At 40.4% G+C, this 22,289-nt stretch overlaps 1 protein-coding gene across 2 annotated transcripts in view; it reads right to left on the bottom strand.

Moving 5' to 3' along the window:
- Positions 1-7,516: 7,516 nt before the first annotated feature.
- The window catches only part of LOC308403686 (metal transporter CNNM4), a 50,481-nt gene continuing 35,708 nt past the window's right edge, over positions 7,517-22,289 (bottom strand). Inside the window, exons 5-7 of one of the 2 annotated variants that reach the window (XM_080893325.1) lie at positions 21,235-21,331; positions 13,185-13,363; positions 7,517-10,493 (exon numbers count right to left, since the gene is read on the bottom strand). In XM_080893325.1, the coding sequence (XP_080749451.1) occupies positions 10,236-10,493; positions 13,185-13,363; positions 21,235-21,331 (534 nt within the window). In that variant the 3' untranslated portion in view covers positions 7,517-10,235. The other variant, XM_080893326.1, reaches the window with a different exon arrangement.

The following is a 22,289-nucleotide window of genomic DNA, read 5'->3' on the forward strand; positions in this document are numbered from 1 at the left end:
ACCTAAAGGAGTCCAGGGCCCATTTTAATGGCCAGTGCCTCCTTCTCGATGGTTGAGTATCGTACTTCCCTCAGAAACAGCTTGCGGCTGATGAAGGCCACTGGATGACGTTCTCCAAGCGGTCCCTGTAACAGAACAGCTCACAAACTTCTCTCGGAGGCTTCGTCTGAAGAGTGAAATGTCTCTCAAAATCAGGGCTGTGCAAGACTGGGCTCTGTGTTTAGACTGTTCCTCCCTGTTCTATGCAAGGCCACCTGGATTGACTGGAAGACTGTTTACTTAGCCTGGCAGGGCGAAGGACACTGTCTCAGCTGAACTCTGGACATATATACACACACACACACAGAGACATATATATATACACATGCTGATGTACACTCATCCCCCCTCCCCCTCCAAACGCCTTCGACGCTTATTCCCTTCCGATGCTGACGGTGGATCAAGGAGACCAGCGCTTATGCTGCAGGCCCGGATGCACTGTCTACATTGGCTGTCTGTCACCCGTTACCCAACCCTGTTGCTTGTCATGTGTTTCTTTGGAGTATTAAGAGGTTTTTTTTGCCTATCTACCCCCCCCCCCCCCCCCCCACTTCCCCTGCCGGTGGCAAACGCCCTCAGACATCGATGAGTTGGTGGTTCTTTGTGTCTGGGGATGGGCGTCCAGGTACCCACCAGCTCACTCCTTGGTGGCTGCTTGTCGGGGCCTGGAGCCTGGGGCTTGCTCGGGCCACTTCGGGGGTGCGGTGCCCTCGGCCTCTCGGCCTGGGGCTCGGTCACTCAGGCACAGCTGGCTGCCGGTGGAGCTCACGGGCGCGTCACTGCAACCCCCCCTGGCTTCTGCTCCACGGCTGCTGAGTGAGCCCTCATCTGGGACTCTCCTCAGCTCTTTCTGGGACAGTGGCGCGGCTGCCCCTCTGTTGGTCTTCCTTGGTCTGTTGTGTTCTGGGGGCCTCTGGATGTCTGGAGTTTTGATCTCCTCCATACCTGCTTCATGCCCTGGAGGACGGGGCTGTGGCCCCCCCACACCCTCTAGCAGATCATTACATGAAGGAACCTTTTAAAAACAAGCGCGTCCATGCTCACAGGTGTACACACAGGTGATCACACACACAAACTACACCCCTTTTGGCTCCTACCTCAAAGCACACTGTGCGCTGTCGATCTTACGTGCTGCACAATAATGTTTAATATTTAGTATTTACTGTCATATTCCCATAGATCCTCATGATGTTGTTTATTGTATTACTCTCGTTTTCTTCTGCTTGTTTTCTTTTTTCTTTCTCAACAGGTGATCCGGGTGATTGATATATGTTTTTTTTTTTTGTCTGCTTATTTAGTTGGTTTTTTGTTTTCCCTCTTCTCCGCTGTTTTTCCCCCTCTTCCTTTCTCCCTTTTCTTTTCCTCATTCAAGTCTGTCCCGTATCTAGCAAGTGAAAATAAAAAATAAATAAAATAAACAACAAAAGGTGAATCAAATAGACCATTACGGCAAGGATGGTCAATTTGGTAAAGTAAATCTTATCTTATTCAGAGATTGTCGTAGGTCCTGAAAAGCCTCCTCCATCCAGTGGATCCTATTGGGACTTCAGGAACCAGTCAGAGCTGTCAGAGCTGCCCCGGCAGAGTAATGATGGATAAACCGGTGACAGAATCCTGCCATACCCAAAAATGATCTCAGCTGTTTTCTGGTCTCTTGCAAGGGACAGGATTCTATGGCGGTGACTTTATTGACTTGAGGTTTTCTCACTCCATTTTCAATCACAAACCCAAGGTACTCAGTTTCAGCCTTGGCAATGTTACACTTAGCTGGATTTACAGGCGATGCTGCAGACTGAAGACGCGCCAATACCTTCTCCAGGTGTTGCAGGCGTTCTTCCCAGGTAGAACTGAAAATGACTATGTCATCAAAGTAGGCAGCAGCAAAATCAGACATGTCAGACAGACCAAGACCGGATATTTCAAGAAAGATGGACATTGCAGTTTGGTGAAAGTGCGAGCTGCCTTATGTGTAACTTGCCATACTGAAGGAATATAATCAATGACAGGAAAAAACTAGCTGAGCAGCTACCAAAAGGAAGAAACAAGAACTTTTCCACAAAGCCATTAAGGACACTGATGCTGCTGTTGATGGAAGTTATGCAGTTAGTGAATCAATCGCCAAAGCAGGAAAGCCATTCACCCAAGGGCAATTTCCGAAAGACTGCATGTTATTAGTTGTTGATGTTCCTGATGTCCAAAAAAAGAGGTTGTTCAACAGCATTGCTGTGTTGGTAAACACTATAAGCCTCTGTGGCAGAGTAGTTTAAAAAACATGACATTTTCAGAAATTTTTTATTTTTTTTTTTAAATTTTGCTATTTGATCACTAGATTGGCCCTCCAGCCACTCTAAGCTGTGAAATGTATTAAAATATAGTAAAAAGTGCAAAATCTATGCAATCCTTTACATTTTCCACAGCATTTCCAATGAGTCGGACTGGAATGTTTGCTCTGCTGATTCTGGCCCCTGGGCCTTATGTTTGACACCCTTGGTGTAGGGTATTGTTAAATTAACTCCTAGACAACATGTAAAGTATTTAGACTGCTGGTAATTTATTATCAGTGATAATTCAAACTACATAGGGCAACAGGTGTGTTTACACATGTTGTTACATTTTCCAACACAAACTCCTTTTTTGGTCACAGACTCTTCCTGAGCACACCAGATATAGCCAGTTGAGTTTGACTGCAACACAGGGTTAGATTGCATCACAGTGAAACTGCAATCATCCGGAAATCTCTCTTGGCACACTACGGCTAATGACAATACGATGAGGTTGGCCCCGTAGCTATCATTACTCCTCTCCTTTCTCCACCTTCTAATAGCAGGTCTAGGTGATGTATCAGACCTGATACTGTTTCTATTATACAAGATCACATTATTCCCTTAGGCTATTTTCACAATTAAAATCCCTGGTGTTGACACAGCCAGTAGCTTTGGAATTTTTTCGGTTTGAAATTCAATCCGCCTTCTACTTCCTTCACAACTGATTCATATCATTCTTATATAATACACCATGCTCTAGCAATAACAAATAATGGACAGTACAGACAAGTGTGTAATCCATGCTTCAGTATCAGATTCAGCTGATAATCTTTTGTATTAGACAACTTCTGAGAATCATCAACAAGGAAGGAGGAAAGAAAAAGATATAAGCAACTTCCAGTAAAATCTAGTCTACAGCCACTGTACGTAATCTACTTAAATAGTGTTCGAGGTGACACAGCTCCAACTACTTTATTAATGTATTTCAATTGTAGCAATACCAAGTAATGTTGCAAAAATGACAATATAAAATTAAAAAAAATGTCCTATCAGTGTTTATGCAAATGAATCAAGTTTAAAACAAAAGAAGCTTTTCCAAAGTGACTGCATCTTCATTAGAATTGACAACATCAGACTTTAGTTGTAAGACGCTCTTGGGCTCTTTTTAATGCTCCAACAAATTTAACCTCAATTTCTTGACTTTAAGTTTTCACACAGGAATTAAAAGTAGGTTGACTCATTCATCAGCTGAAACCTTTCTTCATCGCTGCCTTTCCAAAGCCTTACCCTAAGGGAAATTTTTCTCCCACTACCAGTGCAACAGGAAACATCAGATAATCATTAAAATGAAGTGCTTGTGTACAACAGATGACTGGTGAACTACACGGAAGAGGCAAATTTCAAGCCTCAACAGGCTCACCACAAAGCAATTAGCCTCCTAGGAAACTTAAGAATACCAGAACAAAACCCGAGTGGATGATTTGACCTAACAAGGTTATGTTTAAAAGACATTAGACACCAATTCAGTATAGTTTCAGTGTAATTCTATTGGTCATTTAAAAAAAAGGGAAAATGTATGCTTTCATCAATACCGGTTAGCCACAACATTAAAAGCTCTGACCTGAAAATATCACTGATCATCTTGAAGAACAATCATTATAAAATAAATACTAATAAATGCTGGAGTATTATATGAGATTAGCAATATAGGACACTTCATTTGAGTTTCCATATATTCATGCATTTAGAAGTGGAACAACAAACAGTGTTTTTGGAGAATAAGTGACTCAGATTTTATGTTCAAGTAGCTGCACAAAAAAGGTGAGCTCTGTGTGTGTGTGTGTGCCTGTTTAGACATCTTTGTGGGGACCATAAATTGGAACGTTACTATACTTGTGGGGACCAACAGTCACTTATGAGGACAAAAGTGCCTGTCCCCACGAGCTTGAAGGCATTTTTAAACTGAAAATTTGGTTTTAGTGTCAGGGTTCCAATTATGTTATGGTCAATTAGATGTCCTCACTAAGATAGCAAAACGAGAATGTGTGTGTGTGTGTGTGCACGCACCATAGCCTGGGTGAATCAGGTGTGTATGGGTACATCCAAAGCGAACAGCATCCATCAAAGGGGAACGTTTTGGCATGTGGTGAGACACTGAAGTGACGCGGCTACAAGCAATAAACAGCGAACTGGGGAGAACCAGTTTTTTCCAGCTGAACACTTGAATAAAGTTGGGAGTGAGAGGGAACAGTAGGCCACTCTGTATAAATTAATAACCTCCTGACAGCCTGGTGTGTGTCTTTCTGTCTCATTTTGTTTCTCTACAGATTGATCACCATGGGGGCAATTGCAGGGGTGTCACACAAAAGGCTAAGAAACACAATCAAGGATTGTGTAGTTAAATGTATTTACATTGGCATAAAGTGGAGTTTCACTCATGTAAAATGATTAATTATTAAAGTAAATCTTTGTTTTTACATTTTTTTAGTTGCATTTTACTCTAACCAAAGTCTAACTTTGTTTGTGATGGAAAAGAATGATTTTTTGAGCGTTATTGTGGCTTCAACGAATGATCATTTAATTTCTTTCCAAGTCAGAAGAAAAAAACATGGTGACCAATACCACAAAGGGCTCTTTGGTTTTATTCTTCTCCTTGCGTTTCTACTCTTCCCCATTTATCACATCTACAGATGCAGATGTGATCAATCCAGACTTGTGCTTCTGAAAACTCTGAAAACTAGTTGGAATTATTGTAAAAATTATGCACCATATCCTAACCATTTAAATCCAACCATTCAAAACCAAGTGTATCATTTTTGAAATGCAGGTTTTTAAGACTTCTACATCATCAGTTTGATTTCTTCCCCCTGAAAAAATTAAATAAAAAAAATGCACAATGCATTTTAAATAATAAATGCCTGATGTAGTAAATACGATACAAATGTGAACTTCTTTATGCAATTTCAGATTTATTTATTTTTTGTATTAGATCAAAAGGTTCCAAAAATAGAATTTTCTTCCAATTGTTTCATGGTTCATGGCTAATAACTAATATTCAACATTGCTATCAATACATTTTTCAAAAAATGCCTCTCTGTGCAAAATGGGTTTAAAAACATAAACAACTGTGGGATACTGTTTGTCCGTGATTTGAACCGCGGGACAAATTGTGGCAGGATCAGCCTGATATTATTTGTATCCCGCTGTAACTTTACTGTATAAAGAGCAAACATCTCCAAAATGTCAGGAGTAGTTAGCCAAGAAGTGTTTGTGAACTAAAAATCAAGAATGTGGGATTCTGTTTGTTATTTGGAGAGCCCAGCGCTGCTCCCGACGAAGGGAAAACCAATTCTGCAGGGGAGACCTGCCTTGACACTTGTGCAGGTGAAGCCAAAGGGAAGATAAGCTTCACCATATTTTCTTGTCTTTGGCTTAGAATGAAGTTGGTTTGGAAACATATTTGGCGATGCTTCATATCCTGCTTTGCGTTTGCGTGCGAGCCCCGTCAAAAACCTGTCAATTATGCTAGCAGTGTCCAAGTATTCATTTTCTTTTTTTCTTTTTTTTCCCCCCATACTGCGCCCCTCCTGCAATGGCTCTGCGCGCCCCCCCCCAGGGGGCGGGCCCTACACTTTGGGAACCTCTGAGCTAGAGGAATATGTTTTTGATTGCTGAGGCAATGTTTTGTTTTTATCAAAAACAAGAAGTAAAATCTGTGAGTCAGTGGTGAAAAATTAGATTTGCATTAAATATATTTATAGCTTTAAACAGTATAGAGGACTAAAAAGCGTAGTATTGTATGTGTCCATTATTGGGAAAAAAACATGTCAGATCAGCCCCAGAAACAAAACAAGGCAATCACAAAGCTGTAGAGAAATATATCTCAGGTTTATTAATAACTTTCTTCATTTTCAAAACTCATTAAGACAGAAATTATAAAACAGTATTTACACCTTGTGTCTATTTATATTTAAGTTAAAGCATGCCAGAGAGAATGAAGGACAATCAGTATTTTTTCCCAAATGCCAGTCGCTCCATTCGCTCTGTTCCCAAATTTAACTCGAGACAAAAAAAAAAAAAATTTATTACCACAATCACTAACAGTGTTCTGAGGTACAAAAAAAGAAAACACCCCCCCCCCCTTATATAGGCACTGACAAACACATTCACGTGCACCATAATAAACCCAAACCCAGAACAATTTAAAGCAGGGGTTGTGGGATGGGGGGCCACTCAAACATGAACATGGAAAAAAATACAGTCCTTTGAAATAGGAGTGTGTGTTTGCGTGTGTCTCTGTGGTGTTTAAGTAAAAAAAACAAGGAAGAAAAAGGAAAAACAGGAATGAACACACAAAAAAGTACAGTCATTAAAAAGTAGTGAAGCCAACACAGCAGTGAGAAAGTCCTTTAGCTTCTGTGTGGACAGGGGAGTGAAATTATTGCAGTCACTTGATGAAGTCAGTGATAATATGATTATGAAATTTGGGTTACCAGCAGCATAGTGACACAACTGTGTGTTGTGTGCTGCTTCTGTTTTTAGACCACAAAAACCATGGAGTCTTTGAATCTTTGTCACTTGCAAAATTCTTACTTTTTGCCTAAAAGACAAGAAATACAAACATTTCTTGGAAACGGAGTAAAACATGAGCACATGAAGCTAATGCAGATTCAAAAGTAGAACTAGTGTTTACTCACTGGGGCTTGTCATTAAAGCATTGGAGAGGCTGCTGGTTTTCTTTCAATATTTGATTTAAATTGGTGTCAACTAACCTGAATAATTAAATAGATGACTTCAGTTACCATTTATTGACAATCCTTCCCATTAGCGTTATCTAGTGGCATTTTAAGTGTGAAAAAGAGATGAAAAATCTCATTCAAGCAGCACTTTTTTTCCTTCTAAATATATTTCCATGTGCTCAAATACATTCACAGCCTGCTTGAAATGCATTTCCCCAAAACTGTTTAGCTGCAATATTTGCACAGAAGATGCCAGCCAACAGCCACAGCCTCTTTATAAGCAGCATCAGTGCTGTACTTTAGTCTTTGGTAGGCAGTAACATGCAATTAAACCTGCCAAATAAATGATTCAAATATACAAGTCACACTCACAAAGCACCTGGTTTGGTGCAAAAAGTTGTAGGTTTGCCAACTGAGACATAAAATGCATCATCTAACATTGAAATGTTAGAGGATCACTTTTGTATTTGGTGAAAGAAATAAAATAATAATAATTTGTGAAACAACATTAAGTCAACTACATGTAACTACGTCAAAAATGTTTATTTTCTAAAGACACTAAAATTCTAATCATGTGTTGCACTTGCTGAAGTTTTGGAAATTTACTGACCTCTCTGGCCTTTCCCACCACTGCTGAAACTCACTTTCATTGACATCTCACTTCAACAAGATAGGAAATTCCACAATAACGGAAATGCTTTTGGTTTCAGATTTCCTCATCCAGAAAACAAGTAGTAGTAGATGTAGTAATACTAATTTCTTCAAATTTCAAAATCATTTTTGCTGCTGGGTGTTATGTTAATACTCCCGATCTCAAAAACCGCAACAATAAAAGGAAAAATCAATTTTTTTAACACCAGCTTGTGATCATCTTTCCTTTCGCTTGCTTCTTATCATACTCCTGGTGTCCTGCATATCCCAGAAGACTTGGTCACATCTTTTAGAGCAAAGCTGGAAACTTGTTGCTTGTAAAAAAATCTTTGCTACTCAAAGATGACAGAAAAAGTAAAGGCGGTGCAACCATAAACTTTATATCATCTTCATCTTCAATGAAGTTGTGCATTTATTTTTACTGTTGACAACTGGAGGAACTGCGAGCCCAAGGACTGCCAACCTGTTTATCAAAAGACAGCCATGAGCTAATGCATTCACAATTTTACTCTAATTGGGACCTTGTTTTACTAAACAAACATCAAATTATACTAAATAAAAAACTTGCAATTCAGACTGCAAACTCAAAAGGAACCTTTTTGCTGTGGTCTTAAAGTAGATTTATTTCCTCATAAACTTTTATATAATTATATTTTCTTTGCAACCAGAGAAGTCACCCCTGCTGGCCATTAGAAAGAACACAGGATTAAGGCACTTTCACATTGGGCTTATATTTCAAACCTAAAGGCTATGACCATCTTTTAAGTATAGCCTAATAAAAAGTACCAAAAAGTGAACATCTGTTACATGTAGTTGTTAGTGTGTAAATAAAATTCTACAACGGGTGTCTTAAAAGCAGCAGAGTATCACAAAATAAAGAAATACCCACGAAACACGGTTGTGCTCCTGTTAGAGTTCAGGGAAAGAAAAATCCACCAGAAAACAGATTTTCAGATTCTTCTTTAAGACGTTGTCTGAGCGTACAGTAAAATATAACTGGTAAAATATAACCAAAAAACACACAAACAAACAAAAAAACCGGACAGAATGTGGCTAATGTTGCATTTGGAGACACAAATACAAAAACTATGTTAGAGTGACCCCCTTTTCCTACATTAAAAACAAAAAGCAAACCCGAACATAATCACTGAATGGAAAGAAACATTTTAACATGTAAAATCTCCCAAAACGGTGAAATAAAATTGCATTTTCTCCCCTTCAAATCAACAGGAATATATACACGCATACACAGACATTAAACTCAATAAATAAACTCTCAGATTTCTTAAAGTATTTTCCAGTCAGGAGGTGATCAAGCTTCTCACTTTTGGTTTCTGCTCCCAACAAGTCAGATGATGGCCAGCTTTGGTCTCGTACACACAAACTCACGCACAGACACAGACTACCCATCGTCTTTAGAAACAAAACAAAACCAAAAAAACCAAAAAAAAGTAGGAAAGGATTCTTTGCTCTCGAACGCCTTCGTCTCTGCAACCCATCTAGAAACTCCACGTCTGTCCTCAGAGGAACAGAATTAAAGGTGACACAGATATGGCATTTGGAGAGCAGGGCAGCCACAGTTAACGTACCCTACATATTTAATTTAACACATTCAAAATATTCATGTTGATTGTCTTGTTCACAATACAGACTGGTGGTCTATCAGCGGCAAATCTCTTAACAACTCTGGGATAAAGGCTCTGGGCTACCAGCTGTTTCTATGCAGGAAACAAGGAAGAGAAAATATATCTCTATAGATAGAAATCCACCCCATCCCCATCCTCATTTAACCACAATATCCCCCCAATAAATATCTCACTATAAATTTCTATGGTACACGTATTACTTTGTGTGAACTCCGCAGACATGCTCGGGTTGTCTTTGTCCTCTAGCTGTATGGAGGAGGGGGATGCAGGTTGCTACACATGCGGCGATGGGCTGGTTTGGGGCTTTCGACCACACTTGCTTTTACGTACATCCGGAAATGAGGAGGAGGGCGGAGTCTCCCTGAGTCTCTGATTAGGGACAGTGATTTAGAAGCAACGCACACTCTTTCTCACACACACTACACCACACACACTTAAATAATCGGTAACACCTCTGAACGAGAAATGGAGGAGCTTTCTGGTCCAGACAAACAGGTCCTTCAGATCAAGAGGCATGTGCAAACACTGACGCGATACTAGTTCCATCGATCGGTAGAGGTGTGGAGACTTTGGTATGTGTGTGTACACCGATGAGCCCAAACATTATGGCCGTAAATATCCTGTTCATCCTTTAAGCACAGTCAAAATGTTTTGGCTCATCAGTGTGTGTTTGCTCTGTGTGTGTGCGCGATTGTGTGTGTGTGTGTTTAATCTTTGCATATTTACACAGTATGAACGTGGCTTGACTCTTTGGGCCTCATCAGCTTGTGCCTGCATTCCCACTCACACAAACACGCACACTCACACACAATCCTCCCCTCCTCGGCATACAACCGGGCGTAGTAGTGCACGTGGGCCAATGTAGGAGTATGGAGGGCTGGTACCAGTGGAGGCTGTCAGATTCTGTTCTCCACCTGGCTGTGGTGGTTGCCTGTGTGTGGCGAGTTCTGCTCATTGAGGAGGAGAAGCGTCGTCTCGTCCGGGCCGTTCTCCGTAGGGGTGGAGTCTGCTCCCAGGTCCGTAATGGTGGTGTTACCGATGGTGGTGGGAGGCGTCTGATCCATACGAATAGTGTTGTGGCTGCTCTCGGGGGACTGCGGCGTGCTGTCCAGGCGAGATGCCATCAGGCCGTTCTGGTACTGAGCTCGTGTGATCTGAAAAAATGAGGGATAATGAGAATAGTTATCATTCTTAATATGTTAGCAAAGACCTGCACAGTTGTATTTCTATCAGTTACTGAGTAGGGCAGCACGGTGGCACGGTGGTTAGCACTGTTGCCGCACAGCAAGAAGGTCCTGAGTTCAATTCCACCATCAGGCCGGGGTCTTTCTGTGTGGAGTTTGCATGTTCTCCCCGTGTTTGCGTGGGTTCTCTCCGGGTACTCCGGCTTCCTCCCACCGTCCAAAGACATGCAGCTTGTGGGGATAGGTTAATTGGATAATCCAAATTGCCACTAGGTGTGAATGTGCGAGTGAATGTGAGTGTGAATGGTTGTCTGTCCCTGTGTGTTGGCCCTGCGACAGACTGGCGACCCGTCCAGGGTGTACCCTGCCTCTCGCCCTATGACAGCTGGGATAGGCTCCAGCGCCCCCCGCGACCCTGAAAAGGATAAGCGGAAGCGAATGGATGGATGGATGGACAGTTACTGAGTACTTTTAAAATTGCATGCCAACAGAACTTTTCAGAACTGTATGTCCTGGAAATTTCAATTTTAAAGACCAAAGGTGTGCCTGCATTTTAAACAGAATTTCTGTCTGACTTTACGAGAAATTGGATAACGTCACTGTGATGTCTAACTGGATCAATGTAAGGATAGTGCACGTAACTGTGTGATTTGTCCAGGAAACTCTGTACTTCTTTACTGACAAAGAGGCTAAAGTGAATCATTCCCTTTGTTTGCTGCGTGTGATGAAAAGTTTTTTCCTGACGCTGCAAGGAAATGTATGTTTCTGGTCAGTCCATCTGTTAGACTTTTTCCCTATCACTATATTGATTGTGGGACATCACCACAGCACTGCCATCGTTCACCACACTTGCTGGAGTCTTCTGCAAAGAAAGCTGCACTCTCAAATCCATCTGTATCAACTGGGAATCTCTGAACTCCATTGAAATGCTGGTAAAGACCCACACAATCAGGCATTTGTGTCGGTTGCACCAGGTAATCAGAACTGAGAGGAGCATGAGAAGTAAAAGTAGTAAAAAACGACACCAAAGACACCATTCCAGCAGCTGTGATGTCACTTCTTGCATGCACATCTGTTTGTGAAGGCAATAATGGCGAGTGTAAATCAAGTGCAATGCTTCGCTGATAGGTCAAAGCCTTATTTTTATTTTAAATGGCACCTGATATAAAAATCAGAACTATTTTTAGCACTTGTTCCCAGAGCTCCTATACTTTTGAGAACTTCATAGACCCATGTCTACATATTGTAGCTGTTTACCGTCACCAGTGTCACAAATCTCCAGAAAAACTGGTAACATAAGCTCATTTCATTCACTGTATTGGTGTAGGTCCTTTAGCTTGGTCTGTTCTGCAGAGAAGAAAATATTTATGATATATTTCTTTGCAGTGATGCGAAACCAACCGTTAAAAGTGTCCACTGCGGTTACGGTCTTTGCTTCTAATATATGATTTTGATGCATTTCTTCCTCTTCAACCCCTTTTCCCGTTCAGCAAGCTTTTCACCCAGTAAGAATGATAACAATTCATAGTCTAAGGAGCTTGGAAAGAAAATCGCCTGGAATTCTTTAAGTTGCTTGAAAACGTTTCACCTCTCATCCGAGAAGCTTCTTCAGTTCTAGGGTCAAATGGTGGAGAGTCCCAGATTTAAGCTCTGTGGGAGTGACCCACCGAGAGATACAATGGACCCCCTAATGATCCTCTAACTAATCACATGAGCCAAGGTGTGAAAATGGGCGTGGGTCACAATCAGCCAGGGTTTCAGGTGAGCTCATTGTGAAAACTGGCCCCACCCCATCACGTGATTTCCTGAGGTCAGATGGTCCAGGATGTGAGTGGGCGTTAAGGTGTCTGGGAAGGGATCTCAAAACTGGATCATAGATGGCAGACAGTTGGTGTCGTAAACCCCCGCCTCTGTTCAAAGATGGTCGCTCACAGTGGACATAAATGGCTTCTTTCACTCCTCTTTCAAACCATCTGTCTTCTCTGTCCAAAATGTGAACACTGGCATCCTCGAAAGAGTGACCTTTGTCCTTTAGATGCAGATGGACTGCCGAGTCTTGTCCCGTGGAGGTGGCTCTTCTATGTTGTGCCATACGTTTATGAAGTGGCTGTTTGGTCTCTCCAATGTAGAGGTCTGGGCATTCCTCACTGCACTGTACAGCATACACCACATTGTTAAGTTTGTGTTTAAGAGTTTTGGGACTCTCCACCATTTGACCCTAGAACTGAAGAAGCTTCTCGGATGAGAGGTGAAACGTCTTCAAGCAACTCAAAGAAGTCCACACGCTTTTCTTTCCAAGCTCCTTAGATTACGATGACCCGGATGACTGAGAACCTTCACAGAGATAAATATTCATAGCACCATCATGTTCTGAAGCTACTGCATTGGTTGAATGACCACTATTTAGATAGCCAAAGATAGTAACCAACACAGGACCATAAATCCTGCATGAACTTTGGAAAGGCTTGTTCAAACCCACTCCACCCACTCCCCATGAACTGGTTAAAAAGTTAAAAATGGAATTCTAAAACATAATTTAGACTCTGGTCCTTATGGCAGAAAGACTTCCCCTAAAGGTTTCTAGTCCCTGGAGAAAGATTATGTGGTGACAAAAGGCCTTGATTGTTAATTTGGAGGTAAGAAAAAAAAACAAAAAACAACCTTGGCAAACTGTAGGTCAGTGAGGGCTCGGACGTAGAAGTCTGGTATGTACTGCTGCATGGGGATGCTGTTGTTGAGCTGACTGTTGCTGCCGCTGACCGAAAGTGACTCCATCCGGTCGGCTCCGCTCATCGAGGCTGTTCGGTTCAAGCCGCTGATATGGGATGGTGAACGAAACTCTGCAAACACCCACACACATGCAGGAAAGGTTAATAGCACCAGGTCCTGTTACGCATTTAAAGACAGGGTTGTGTGATAAACACCTATCGGGCCAACCATGCCGTTGGTTGGGCTTGATGTTACTGTTTCAAAGCCTTTGATGGTGGAGACCTCAGAGGCACAAGATGCAGTGTAGCTTCAAATGCAGGTTAATATAAAGAATAATTAACGAGTGAGAGTGATTACTGACACACAATGTGTAATGGATGCACAGCAATAGCAGCAGTAACACCTAAACAGAAATAAAGTTAAACCTATGAAAGTAAAGGAGAAAAAAGGTAGTTAATATTTAGGTATTTAATCCACTCTAAGCACCGAAGCAAAGACGTGCATCCTGCTGTGGTCAAAGCCAACAACATCTAAAAGTTTTCCAAGAGCACCATCAAACTTATTAAGGACTTATTAAGAGAGCTGAAAGCAATATTTGACGCTGTAATCTGTTAAACATAAGTGTGAGTCAATGTTTAAATATGTGTCACATTTTCAAGTGATAACTCACAACAAACTGCTGAAAACCTCAAATTTTACTGTTCACTGGTTAGTCAACAATTGTAAAACTTTCCAGGTGGAAATTTCCTGGACAAAACTTTCCCACATTCAATTTTTGATAGAAGAAAGGTTTCTGTGTTTAGAATAATTAATATTTCTGTGTGACATATTAAAAAAAATGACTGGACTTCTTTAATTTTGTTGAAGACAGTTCATCCAAGAAGCTTCTTCAGTTCTAAGAGCAACTGGTTGAGAGTCACAGAAATTTAAGTCCTATTGAAAAATGTAAAAGATTTGACTTAGAATGAAATAAAACTGAGAAAAACATAAAATACTCCCAGTCAGAGCTAATCAATAATAAACTAATGGATTAAATGACACATTATTTCAACTCAAGAGCATATGACGTATAGAGTTACATACAATAACCTCCACGGAACTCTATAAAGTGACACATAATAACAATCATAATGTAACCAGTACAGCTTAGCCATTAGTTCAGCTCATTTTAGCTCTAGATGGCCATAACATGCAGCATGCACCTCCCACTTTCCTCAGACTTGTTATGTTCACCCTCTGCTCACTCATAGTGTAATCACAATGATGACATTCACGGACGTCATCCAGCTGATGATACTCCTGGATGTGTCACACACGCGCTTCACACGCAAGCTCATTACCAGATGTGTGTTATTACCAGTTGGCGTGAGTCTTCCAGTAGGGGGCCTCAGTGAGTCATAGGAAACGGTTTTACCTAGACATGTCAAGTGTGTTAGCTTTCAAGAAATTGAGCTCTAAAGTTAATCCTGGTTGTCTATGGCTACTTTTTAAGTTAGTGGTTAGATGTCACTTCATCAGGAAACAATAATTGTCTAAAATAATCATTTTAAGATCCAGTAGGGAACCTTTCTTTAGTTGTATCCTGTCAACTTATTATGCAGCCACAACTGAAAACGACACTCAACCACTCACAAGTTAGCACCCTATTTAATTTCAAATCTTTCTTTACATATAAAAGTACCTTATAAAAAAAAAAGACATTATCCCATTGATCTGTGAGAATTATGAATTCTCAACTTGCATCATCTTAGTTCTGTGAAACTGTCATGTAACAATGAAGGAGTGGATCTGATTATCTCAAGGGAGAGGAATGATAAAGCATATCCGGCTTTATTGTCTAATTTTTCCTAAATACATCATGATGGTTTTTTTCTTAATGTATAAAATTACACTTGAAAATGAAACAGGAAGCTCATAAGGAAAGTGTTTAATGAGGTCATAAGTTTCTCCCCCATACATATGCTCTCTGCTAGCTAAAAACGCAAGTGCTAAAGATAGCGATACCCCGGCCCTCCCTAGAAAGACACAATTGAAAGCCTAAATGGGAAAAGTATGAACCAATCATGCTGTTTGCCTAGCACATACATAGTTTTACAACCATTTCAGAGGTGTGGGGACAGGGATAGCTCTCTACTCATTATTACTCATTTAATGACATAAGTAAGTGTCATTTTTAACCTTTTTCTTGACTTACTGTGTTCAAAATGTGCTCAGTGGTAGGATGAACAGAGCCACTCTTTAGTCTGGATTGAGTTATTAATGATGCTTTGATGTTATAAAACTGTGCCCACGTGTACTAAAAACATAAAAGTTTTAAACCTTATTGTGAGATCTGGGCCCGTATCCCTAAAGATTCTGAGAATCCTCTCAGAGAGCTCCTAACTTAACCTAAAAATTCCTTGCCAGGAGTTTTAGCTTAGAAGTGATTCCAGAACATTTTCAGTGAACTCTGAGCAAGGAATGGATGGAAAATCCTATCTTAGTGAGGAGGTGTGGTTGACCCCGTTGCTAGGTATGAGTCATCATTTCAAAAGCCGTGATTGGTTGATCCTACAAGTTTGATGGAAATGAGCTTTTGGTGATAATGAGCAAAGGATGTACCCTCAAATCAATAAACATATTATATACTCTAATCTTATGCTGACTGTAATTGTAAATAATATTTCACATTCAAGAAAATATCTGGAAAATGAATAGTAAGCTGTAGGGGTTATAGCCATTAGAATCTAAAATATGTGAAAACAAACTCATTACACCCTGTTCAAATAATGATTCGTGTCTTATTTGCTCATATAAATATCCTAGCTGACATATTTTGTACTTTCACTCCCATATGGACCCTGTTGAAAACAAGATGGCCTATCTCAAGGGGCTGTCCTTAATGAAGTAGAAATCACAACGTTACAAGTCCAGTGTGGTCTTAACGAGGGTAACATGGCTCAGCTTTTAGCAATGTCTGTGATTGCAGACCCAAGTCATCACTGCTGCATTGTTGCATTTTCCCGGTTGCCAAATACCTCGGGGTTGTGATTACTTTCGTCTCCGGTGTAATAGCGTTGTGGCGTTGAGTTGGTGAAGTAATTGCATCTCTAAGGAGATCCACCACAAACATGATTCCTGCACGATCCAATCTGTAGCATCTCAATAATTCCCTGTCATCCAGTGTTTGCAGGACATCACTCCTGCCTCTTCTGTTGGCCATTTTGTGCAGCTGCTTAGGGGAACTCCTAAGCCACTAAAAGTCCTCTTCCCTGCTCTTAGCAGATCTTGCCTTAGGAGCCCTTTTAAGCGCTAGGAATCTTGAGGAATAGCTTTTATATTAACTGGGATTGTCGTGTCACTTTTAGGGGAAATTCTAAGAAAACGTCATGACTCTGAGAATTTTCTTAGAATTTGGCCGCTAGGAGCCACTTTTTGCACAAAGATTCTTTAGGGATACGGGCCCTGGTCACTGTGTCAAACCCCCCAAAAAGTCTCCTACTGGATCTTTGAGAACAAAACTCTGAAAATTTTAAAAGAACTACCCTCTACCTGTGAAGTAGTGCTCGCACAGTGAATCGGTGCTTTTAACAGTAAGGCAGACAAGTGATTGGACCAAATTCTAAATAACAATCACCATACACCCATTTTAATTTTTTTTTCTTACTGTGCTTTAAAAACACTACAGTCTATTACAGCTATTAATATTCTTTAGTCGATTTGAAACGAGTGTTTTCGTGACATCGTCAGGTCAAGGACAACAAAAAGAGCTGAATTAAAAGGCTCACATGCTGCTTCTTAATAGCTCCACATTCTCCATTGAAAACAGTACGTCCAGATGAAGAGAATCGATCTTTTGGGAGCTCGTTGTGTTTTTCTTTTTTAAATTGCATTAGCAGTTATACTTAAAAACTCATGCGATGCCAACAGAAGACAACCCCATCTGAAGCTATCAGGAGCAGTGTGCAAAGAGCAGACAGCTTAACCCCCGAGGGGATTCATGTCCCTTCTGTGCATCTCATGATGTTGTCCCGTCCTTCTGAGTTTTATTTTAGATATGCCACGTGATCGTGTTATTCCCCCCGCATTCCCTCCCAGTTTAAGATGCGTGCTGACATTCTGGTTGATAAACTCTTTGATCAACTTTCATTATTTCAAAAAATTCGACAGACGCCAGTTTCACACTTGCATCGCCTCGGTGCTACTATGAATCAACGAATGTGCAAAATTAGCTTACTGTACAGACCAAAATCATTCTTTTTCTCTAACCACCAAGTCACAATATTCCACATCTCCATCATCCGTCTTCAAGTCTCTCCAATCTAGTTTAAAACACTCTAAACATACTTTACATGGATAACAGCCTAAAGCAAACTATCCAAAAACGTTTTTGAAAACACCCTTAAAGACACTTTTGAGACTAATAAAAGGCAATTTGGGATTATTTTACACTTCATATAATTGAAATAACTGATGCTGCTTTTTGAAAGCAGAGCCTATTCAAATATTTAGGGGTTAAAAACGAGCTATGGCTAATATTTGGTGTAGAGGTTGTCAAAAGGTAAGTTATTGCCATTTTGGTTACACATGTGACTGTGACTAAACAAAGCTATGAGTACTAAAAAAAATCATTTTTTTCTTTTAAATGAATGCATAACACTCTAGAAATACTGGCAGTCGCTCGTGCTGTCCCTTAGCCTCCGAGCAGATTCACCTATGATAATATATGTGAAAATCCAAGATGACTTCCTCGGTTAATGCATTCCCAAGATTACCAGAAAACCTGACTTTTGACTGGGGCATCGAGTTCACTGGGTTTCAATCAATTTAAAAATCCTACTTTGCCTCATTCTCGAGTTCACAAAGTGGGCTGTGGTAACAACACAAACCAACACCGTTCAGGCTGAGAGAGAAAAAAATAAAAAGATTTAACGGATTTTTACAAATAAGTTAATTTAAACAGAGATTAAGTTGTTTATAATGAAGTAAATTTAACTTAATGCTGGCCTACATTAAGAAAACACTGATTTATCATCTTCTTCTTTCCTCCTGCTCATTTACTGCCCAAAATTGTAACAATAAAATACAGATGTAGTTTGATCTGAGGTTGCTTTGGTTGATCAAAGAGTTTCTTTGCCAAAAAGTAGCTGTTAACCTCTAAATCTTTGCTCTCCATAAAGGGCAAATCCGCCTTGAATCACACAGAGAAGAAAGCTAACGCTGTACTTCTGATCTGTGGGCTGAAACCTCAACGTGCTGCACCTTTGGGCAATCAAATGGTGATGTGAGGACAGGTGAGGACTGAGCAAAAATTACAGGACTGTATATAAAAGTCTTATCTGTGATCTATTATTTAAACCCACAAAGAGCACTGCCATGAGAATTTCTCTTCTCTTAGTGATCCGGCATCAATTCGCCCAACATGTACAACAGAGTCAAAGCTAGTGCCCCCCTCTACTCAAGCTCTACCCATCCACCCAGTACCCATGTGTCCTTTGTGTTAAAGGACCCAGACATGCCGGCGTTTTACCTGGCAACCGAGAGAACAGAGAAAACCTCTTAAAGGAGAGGCGACGAGGACGATGTGCAGCCACTGGGAGAGGAGAGAAGGAAGGAAAGAAGGATAGAGGAGGTAATATTGATGAGGAGAGACAGAGGGGGCAGAGGAATGAAGGCGAGGGAGGGACAGTCAGTGAGAGACAGATCTGCTTCCAGTCTGGACAAGGACATGCAAAACCGGGAGAAACTCTGCTCTGCTCCTCAGCTCTTTCTGGGACAGTGGCGCGGCTGCCCCTCTGTTGGTCTTCCTTGGTCTCTTGTGTTCTGGGGGCCTCTGGATGTCTGGAGTCTTGATCTCCTCCATATCTGCTTCATGCCCCGGAGGACGGGGCTGTGGCGCGCTCATGCTCACAGGTGTACACACGGATGCTCACACACACACACAAACTACACCCTTTTTGGCTCCTACCTCACAGCACACTGTGTGCTGTCGATCTTACGTGCTGCACAATAATGTTTAATATTTAGTATTTACTGTTATATTCCCATAGATCATCGTGATGTTGTTTATTGTATTGCTCTCTTTTTCTCCTGCTTGTTTTCTCTTTTTTCTTTCTCAACAGGTGATCCAGGTGATTGATATATGTATTTTTTGTCAGCTTATTTTGTTGGTTTTTGTTTTTTGCCCTTTATCCCCGTCCCTCTTCCCTGCTGTTTTTCTTTCCCTTTCTTTTCCCCAGTCAAGTCGGTCCCGTATTTAACAAGTGAAAATAAAATAAAATAAACAATAAAAGGTGAATCAAATAGACCATTACAGCAAGGCTGGGATGGTCCATTTGGTAAAGTAAATCCGTGGGGCATCTTTCTTCGCCTTTAGACAATAATTCTGATGGCAAAATAGCCAAACGTGACAGGCAAAAAAATAAAAGTCATCAACAAAGCTGTTTCACAATCACAGTCATTTCTCCTTTCAGATACATGTGATATCCCATGGCCTCCGTGAACCCAGAACATTATTTTTTTTAATGCTGAATACGTGCAGAAACACATGGTACAATGAAGACATAGTTCTTGTTAAAGGGACGTGAGAAACCTGAGCGTGCATTACATGTTTGTAACGCTTAAGCTACATGAAGTACGTGACCTATGGTTACTTCTAATTTACCAGCAGTTCACGTATGACAAACAGCGAGTTTTCAGATTTGTTTTTCAAATATGAAACATGTAATAAGTTACTATGAGGTGCACCAAGTGTTTATGAACAAATTATGTGAATCCGATGAAAATGTCTCAAGCACAAAACGTTTGTGACTGTGTGCATGAAAAAAAGCAGTAATAGAAACTCGCACACGTACAGTTTCCTGTTGTGACACATGATGGTTGACAAGCTGCTTTGCACGTTCCCTCCTGCCAGCCAACAATTTTAATAACATTAATTTTTTTTGAATAATAAACAATTTAAACTGTGTTCATGCATCCAGATCAGTTTCACTGGACTTCGGCACAGATTCCAGAGGCACCAAATGTCAATAGAATATTGTTATTGGCCAATATTCACCATATTTATTGATATATCAGTCGGTATCTGCAAATGAGAGAGCCCATCATATTTATCTGTTACTGAATCAGTTGTGCTTGTTTATGTTTAAGTATTGTGCGGTAAAGAGCTTAAAGTCACGTGGGAATAACATTCAACACTGGTCAAGGTGTGATGTTTAAACACTGGTATCAGCACACATTGGTGCATCCCTTAGACTGCTGTCTAACGTATGGGACCTGCAGGTGATTCACTGGTTGAGATCATTTTCATACTCAAAACATTCAGTGACCTCTAGTGTCCTGATGTTGGTGGTGCTATGATTCTGGAAGACACCACTCCCATCAAGCTAAAAATGTTTCAATGTAAGTTAAAGGTCAGTGATTTGCAGTAACACAAAACACGGTACCAAAAAGCTCTCCTCGCTCTAGTTTCACGGGTTTATTTTTTTCCTTTAATTTGCCACCAGACTGTATTTTACGAGCCCTTTGAAGTTGCCAACTGTAATGTTTTAAACTGTGCACCAGGTGGAGCTGGAAGACTTCTAATTCCTCTCCAAGGTGGGAATAAAGTGCAGGAATCTGATTGGTGATATGTATGTTTTGTTTTTTGTTTTTTTTAAAAACAAGACTGAATTTCAGGAACCTGGGGGACGGGCCAAAGAAGAGTGCTGTGTACTTTTGTGTACTTTTAGATGCTTTTTCTTTTTTGTCCCTGTAAATGTTTACACTTTGCTCTGTAGTGGTTCCTGCTTGCTATTTAACTAATACTAATACTACTAACTAATAGAACTTTACGTAGTCAGCTGTTAAATGTATTTAATTTGCTTATCATATACTACATATGATAAGCAACATGCTGTGTCGCACTAAAAAGAAATCCTGGGCCACATAATAATGTTGCAAAGCTGTCCGTCTGTACCAGCTGAGATATTGGTGTAATGCTCTTTGTGTGTGTGTGAAATACAGTAATGTGTTCTGGACTCACCCAGTGTGGGAGCACTGAGTGCCATGATACCATAGTATGAGAAAGGTCCGGTCTCAAACTTCATGTTCTCATTTCCAGCCTCCACCTCCACTCGACCCTGCAAAATCAAGACAGACGTTTATGTTTTTTAACAGTTAAGGCTGCAACTGTTCATGTGGATTTACTCTGAAAACTCATCCTCAAGCCTTGTGCTGAGCCACATGCAATATTTCAGAACCAATGAAAAATTAAGGCAGACATAATAGATGATTTAAAATATCTATTTCTATTTAAATGACCGCAGCATTTCGGAACATTTATGTTCTTAGATTCCAGCTATCCATTTAATCTGAAGCTAATGTTTCTATGCCAAAATAATACAAAAGACCTTACTCATTTTGACATAAATGCAGCGAAACATAACGTGGCTCTAAAATTGCCTCATGACTTGAGGCATGTAAATGTTCTGTAGTGAATCCTTTGGGGCTGTGCGTATTAGACAAGGTCATATCCTCACGACAGAACTAAACTTTCAGCAAACTGATTAAACATATGTGTGAAAGAGAAGGAGAGAGTTTTTATTTAAAAGGCATTTATTTATTTCCTATTATTCCTGTTCTCGCTAATCACAGGCTAACAAGTCACTGTTATCGTATTTTCACTGCATATAGTACTGTGTATGACTGCGTATGTGACAAATAAAATTTGAATTTGAAGTCCCTGCATATGCTGTAGTGTCCTTGGGTAAGACGCTAACCCCAGTGTCGGTTATATAACAACACAGCAGTGGTGTGTAGGGCTGCTCGATTATGGCAAAAATGATAATCACGATTATTTTCACTGAAATTGAGATCACGATTATTTGACGATATTTATTTAACCCTTTAAGACCTACTATAGAACCAAGTCCACCAGAGCTTATATTATTTTTATTTATTTTTTTTACATGCTGTAGTGCCATTTGTGGGAGCATTTCAAGTTGCTATACATCAATACAACTGTTATAGCCCATATTTTAATAATATGTATGCATTAAGTCCATAGTAATTACATAAATTGCAAAAAAGTGCAATAAA

This window comes from Rhamphochromis sp. 'chilingali', assembly GCF_963969265.1.
Source record: "Rhamphochromis sp. 'chilingali' genome assembly, chromosome: 10".
Taxonomy (NCBI): Eukaryota; Metazoa; Chordata; class Actinopteri; order Cichliformes; family Cichlidae; genus Rhamphochromis; species Rhamphochromis sp. 'chilingali'.